Source organism: Aethalodelphis obliquidens, unplaced genomic scaffold (assembly GCF_003676395.1).
Source record: "Aethalodelphis obliquidens isolate GAN/ISIS:26980383/991018 unplaced genomic scaffold, ASM367639v1 scaffold3, whole genome shotgun sequence".
Classification (NCBI taxonomy): Eukaryota; Metazoa; Chordata; class Mammalia; order Artiodactyla; family Delphinidae; genus Aethalodelphis; species Aethalodelphis obliquidens.
The window spans coordinates 75773571-75780019 of NW_020837947.1; the positions used below are offsets into that span (position 1 = coordinate 75773571).

General features: G+C 41.5%; 1 protein-coding gene across 1 annotated transcript in view; it reads right to left on the bottom strand.

The window, feature by feature from the left end:
• The window catches only part of MEI4 (meiotic double-stranded break formation protein 4), a 198878-nt gene extending 193127 nt beyond the window's left edge, over positions 1-5751 (bottom strand). The window contains exons 1-2 of the mRNA XM_027093730.1: positions 5549-5751; positions 3289-3445 (exon numbers count right to left, since the gene is read on the bottom strand). Of these exons, the coding sequence (XP_026949531.1) occupies positions 3289-3445; positions 5549-5751 (360 nt within the window). The remainder of the gene's footprint in view (positions 1-3288; positions 3446-5548) is intronic.
• Between the last annotated feature and the right edge of the window lie 698 nt (positions 5752-6449).

Below are 6449 nucleotides of genomic sequence, written 5' to 3' on the forward strand. Positions count from 1 at the left end.
CTACGACAAAGCTACAGTAATCAAGACAATATGGTACTGGCTCAAAAACAGAAATACAGATCAATGGAACAGGATATTAAGCCCAGAGATAAACCCACACACCTATGGTCAACTAATGTATGACAAAGGAGGCAAGGATATACAATGGAGAAAAGACAGTCTCTTCAATAAGTGGTGCTGGGAAAACTGGACAGCTACATGTAAAAGAATGAAATTAGAACACTCACTAACACCATACACAAAAATAAACTCAAAATGGATTAGACACCTAAATGTAAGACCAGACACTATAAAACTCTTAGAGGAAAACACAGGAAGAACATTCTTTGACATAAATCACAGCAAGATCTTTTTTGATCCACCTCCTAGAGTAATGGAAGTAAAAACAAAAATAAACAAATGGGACCTAATGAAACTTAAAAGCTTTTGCACAGCAAAGGAAACCATAAACAAGACCAAAGACAACCCTCAGAATGGGAGAAAATATTTGCAAACGAATCAACGGACAAAGGATTAATCTCTAAAATACATAAACAGCTTATGCAGCTCAATATTAAAAAAACAAACAACCCAATCCAAAAATGGGCAGAAGACCTAAATAGACATTTCTCCAAAGAAGACATACAGATTGCCAAGAGGAACATGAAAAGCTGCTCAACATCACTAATTATTAGAGAAATGAAAATCAAAACTACAATGAGGTATCACCTCACACCAGTTAGAACGGGCATCATCAGAAAATCTACAAACAACAAATGCTGGAGAGGGTGTGGAGAAAAGGGAACCCTCTTGCACTGTTAGTGGGAATGTAAATTGATACAGCCACTATGGAGAACAGTATGGAGGTTCCTTAAAAAACTAAAAATAGAATTATCATATGACCCAGCAATCCCACTACTGCACATATACCCAGAGAAAACCATAATTCAAAAAGGCACCTGCACCCCAATGTTCATTGCAGCACTATTTACAATAGCCAGGACATGGAAGCAACCTAAATGCCCATCGACAGACGAATGGATAAAGAAGATGTGGTACATATATACAGTGGAATATTATTCAGCCATAAAAAGGAACGAAATTGGGTCATTTTTAGAGACGTGTATGGACCTAGAGACTGTCTTACAGAGTGAAGTATGTCAGAAAAACAAATATCGTACATTAACGCATATATGTGGAACCTAGAAAAATGGTACCGGCTTGCAGGGTAGAAATGAACCGGTTTGCAGGGTAGAAATTGAGACAAGATGTAGAGAACAAATGTATGGACACCAAGGGAGGAAAGCAGCGGGGGTGTGGTGGTGGGATGAATTGGGAGACTGGGTTTGACATGTATACACTAATATGTATAAAATGGATAACTAATAAGAACCTGCTGTATAAAAAAATAAAGAGAATAAAATTCAAAAATTCAACAACAACAACAACAAAAAAACAAAGAAAATATCTCTAAAAAAAAAAAAAAAAGAATGGACAAATTATACTAAATTCCAGGGGAAGTTCTAGATATAATCTGTTACTAGAACAACAAGGGAGAGAGGAAAGACGCTTAAATTCTGCATATTCTGTTTTATTAATAAGTTAGAAAAACTCCAAATACAATTAGAAGTATGTAGAAGGATCAGACGCATTACTTAAAGTTTTACCAGTTTCTTTTTCATCAAGTGGTTACTTTTCAAATTGATACAAAATGTTAACATTTTATCTGTATTACATTTTACACAGAAAATCCCACCTTACCTGGAAAATTATTTCTGCTACAAATATTTACAAGCCTAATCAGAGTCAATAATTTAAAAATCAAGCCAAGGAACGTCTTTGAAAATCGACTGTGTGTAAGATGGTATTGAGTGAAGCACCAAGGGAGGACACAAAGGCAACTTAGTCTTTGTTCTTTGTGTGACATTAATTAAAAAAGTAATGAGGAATGTTTAGAGCTGGGCGTTGAAAGCATAAGAACTAGCTTGCTCTGGCAGCAATCTTTTTCTTGTTTACGTCAAAGCACAAAACTTGGTAGACGTGGTCTGAATGAATTAAAAACACACAGGCAATATTTCTCTCTGACTCTGAGAGAAATGGGAGCAACCGAAAACAAGAAAAATTATCACACGCTTACCATGAAATAACTGACGATGTGATAGGACAGATCTGCTGGTGGCTGAGAGCAGCTCCCAGCCCCGTTGTCCCCTTTACAGCGCACACCCCAGCCAGGCACTCGCCCATGGATTTAATTTTCACAGTAACTCTAAGAAAGGCTTACAAGAAATTTAATTTTTAAAAATCACAGAAATGAGGTCTCTAAAACAGGAGATTCAACTGAAAAGACCACAGTTTAGGTGCAGTATGAGAAATATGTAATGATGCCCTTCCTCCTGAATGAGGGCTGTACCTGCATATTCCATTTAGGAATTCATTCAAGTTCATTTGATAACCAGGTTACCTGGTTCGGCCCTCAGAATCACCCAGAATACAATGTAAGTACCTGTGTTTATAGTTGTACATGTGTGACAGACTTTATTTATGACTCAGTGTTTTTTGTCTTGTGGCCTGCACCATGCTGGCATTCATTGTTGGCAATATATTTCCTTTTAGGTATGTTACATTATATTCTTTTTGAAGGATTGGCAAAATATTATCAGAATTTAAGATTTTCTACTAGTTTTTAGAATACAGTATATTGCTTCTCCTATGCAATATTTTCCCCTACAATATATCTCCAAAATTACTTGAAATAGATATAAGACATATTCCCCTGCAAAAATGGGAGCTGTCTTATACAACTGTACATATATACAGAAAACATGGCATATATTCAGGATTGCACGTAGGATGCTTATGAGGAAGAGATGAGGGAAGCAGGATGGAGGGAGGAGGAGAGGAGAGAGGGGTAAGGAGGGAAGAGAGAAGTTCTCCTAGAACAAGAACGTACAATACTCACTCCTTGTATTCCTATTATGCTTACATACATATTTCAGTGAATGGTATGGAACAGTATCAAACACGGTTGTTAGAGTCATGTTCATGTTACTATTTTATATTTTTATTCATTTTCTCTAAGTTCTACTACCTGCCCCAGCTCAATCAGGCTCTAAATGAACATTTTCTCAGTACTTCGGTGACTGAGGGTATCAGCTGGTATTAAGGAATCTTTCAGAGTCTTGCCAACAAATCCCTTGATGTGTGACATTCGGATGGTTTGACCCCTTTTCTGGAGAGGTCTCACTATGCTCCCTGAACATATATTTCACGTTTATGTGTTTAATTCAGTGGTTTCAGTGGTTCTCAAACTTCAGTTTTCAGCAGAATCACTGGGGGGCTAGTTAAGCCACAGATGCTGGCTCTCTCGCCAAGGTTTCTGATTCGGGTCGGGGTGAGGTCTGTAAATCTGTCACATCTCCACCTGATGCTGACACAGCTGGTCTGGGGACCACAGTTTGAGAAATACCTGTTTAAGAAAACACCTTCAAGTACTAGAAAGGCATGGTGCAAGGATCCTACGGGAACCCCACTCCATTTACCATCCATTTAACCTCAGGCAAGTTAGCCAACTTGCTTTCCTCATTCCTTTATCTATATACAACCAAAGCAAGAGGTAGGGAAAGAGGTAGGGAGGATTCAGACCAGAGCTGAAACAGCAGGGAAAGAAATGTGAGAATGAGACTCCAAAGGCAGTTTGAAAAAAGAAACAACACAACCAGAAGTCATTAGGAAGCAGGGGCGCTGGGTGGGCCGGGAGAGCTTTAAAGGGAAGGAACTCCTTGCAGAGCTGCCAGGAACGACTCAGAGAAACACAAATCAAGGGGCAGCGACTCCCTCCTTCAGAAGAGACGGCGGCTCCTTTTGGGGCCCAGGGGCCGTCTCTCCCTCTCTCCGTGTGTGCTCTGTAATTCTTCTAGGTTTAGGGCCCCAAGCCACCTGGGATTCCTTTGTTATCTTCCTTTTGTATCTTCCCCTTTCCTCTCTCTGCCAATTCCTTCCCACCAAAGTACCAGTGGGCTAACGTCTTTTCCATCCTAAAGAGAAAACTTTCCCTCCACCTTGCACGCCCCGCCCCCAACTGCCAACCTATCACTTCTCCTTCCTTCACAGACCAACGCCCCACCAGGGATTCCCCAGCCCCGTGGCTCCTTACCCGGGTCTTCAGATGCCACCTGGGAGCTCATCAGAAATGCACAATCTCCAGCCTACTCCCATTTACCCTCATCATCTGATCTCCTGGCTTTGATAATGGAATTGATACTATTCCATCAATTTTCCCACTCCGAACTGTAGCCCACAGCTACCTACCTGGATTCTCTTCACTGCACACTGAACTTATCCAAAAAAATTCATTTTAGGATGTTTAGGATCCAAGTATTGAATCCAAAATCCTCAAGGTACTTTCATATTTCTAACAGAATCTTGAAATTTGAAAACCAACAGCAGGGCATTCAAAAAACACAAATAAAACCTGAAAAAAATTAAATATAATCCTAAATGAAAGGACTAGATGAAAATTTGCTACAGGTTAAACTATTCCAAAAATATCACAATGAGTAAAGACCTAGGAATACACAAGTACTTTGAGCAGTTTTAGCTTTTGTTCCACAGAGGGGCCCTCAACATTGTCACTCTTTGTTTATTCTGTTCTGATTACATGACTATGTGCCTGCACAGCTCCCTCAGAGGAAGAGCCCTGATACTCACCCTACCTGAGTCGGTTCCCTTTCCTAGGATGCTGGACCTCCCTCTCTGATTCTCCTTCCATCATTACAGTGGTTTGGTAGATCTCCAGAAACGACAGATCAGCAAGGCCACTTTGTTCGAGGTATTAAATAATACCCACATAAACCTTTTCTAAACATATTCATTCAAAAATGTCACCAAGGAGCCCTTCCATGCCAGGTATTGTGCTAACCTAGGAGTACAGTGGTAATGAGAAAAGACACACTCCCTGAAAGCATGGAGTGTAGGCCCTACGGGGAAGACAGGCTGATTAAACCATTGTAATTTAGCTCAAAAATGCCGTGAACAGTACAGAATATCATGGGGACCCCTAGCAGGGGAATCTGATCTAGTCTAGGGAGGTAGTCAAGGAAGGCAAAAGAGATTTTAAAACTACGTCAGCAGAAAAGAATACTGTAGTGCACAACTAGACCAAAAGGAGAGGGAGAACACATCCTCCAAAGAGAAATCACGTGTGTACAAGCCTGGAGCTGAGAGAGAACAAGGTGGATTCAAGTAAGTGGAAGAAATTTCGCATGTCGCCGAGCAGAACGTGGAGGACACAGTGGTGAGAGGCTGGGCTGGAGAGGGAAGCAAGTACCACACTGTGGAGAGGCTTGGAGCCCGTTTTATGGGTTGAGGACTTCATCCTAAAGTAAGTGAGAGGACCTGAGACCAGGCTGCAATATGCACTTGAACACAGCAAGGCTACAACCACAGACATGGAGTCCAGTTGGGATTTTTCAGACAAGACCAAGACAGTGGTACTGGGAATGCAGAGAAGTGGAGGGAATCCAGAGATGCACCCCAACTAGGGCATCACCTGGACATGCCAGATACCTACCTGAAACCCAGCTTAGGCTGCATCACACAGTGACATTCGGAGCCTGGTACAGGAAGAGCATGGGAGGACGGATGGCCTCCACCTGCAACACTCCGCATGTGAGACGCCAGGCTGCCCTGCCCAGGCCCAGCCTCTGCGGCTCCCTCAGGCCTCGTCCATGTGCCAGGACTTGTTCGGCCCTCCTGATTCCCTATCTCCACCATTCCCACCAGAGCCAGCGCCTGTGATGATAAGGAACGTGTTCACATTTCTAAATTATCGCTGTTACTGTTAAAGCCATTTGATACTGAGCTTTTTCAGCCTTAACTTTAATTTCTTTGCATGTTGACAGTGGTCTCTAATATCAAAAGTTTAATTCAGTTTTTATATATAATGAGTAAAGCATTTCTAACGTACAATTATAAATTTACTTTAAATTATTGTACAGACTTTCATTAGAATCCATACTAAATTAAGGGCGTATTCTCTGATGTTTATGTACATTATGCATGTGTGCTTTAAATCAACTGCAATTTTAGGCAAATTCCCATTATTATTATATTTGACAATTTATATTATAGGAGCTCTTGTGAAGAAGGAAATGCTATGCATTCATAGTCTATGCTCTTTCAGCATCTGTAAAACAGAGAAGGCCCCAACATATAAATGCTGAGCTCCACAGCTGTGTCTGCAAGTCTGTTATTTGTGGTGTCTCCCCATTATGTGGTCTGGAACAGGGTGAGAAGGAAGGGAGAGGACAGAGGCTGAGTAGGCGGGGCCAGAAGAATGGCAGCTGGGAGCCAAGACAAGCTCCGAGCAGGGTGGCGGCGATATCCAGCCCCTGCTCTGATACCTCAGCAGCACCAGTCGGCTGAGAGCCTTTGCCTGAACGCAAACGTACAGGAAATGAGAAGTGGGGTCT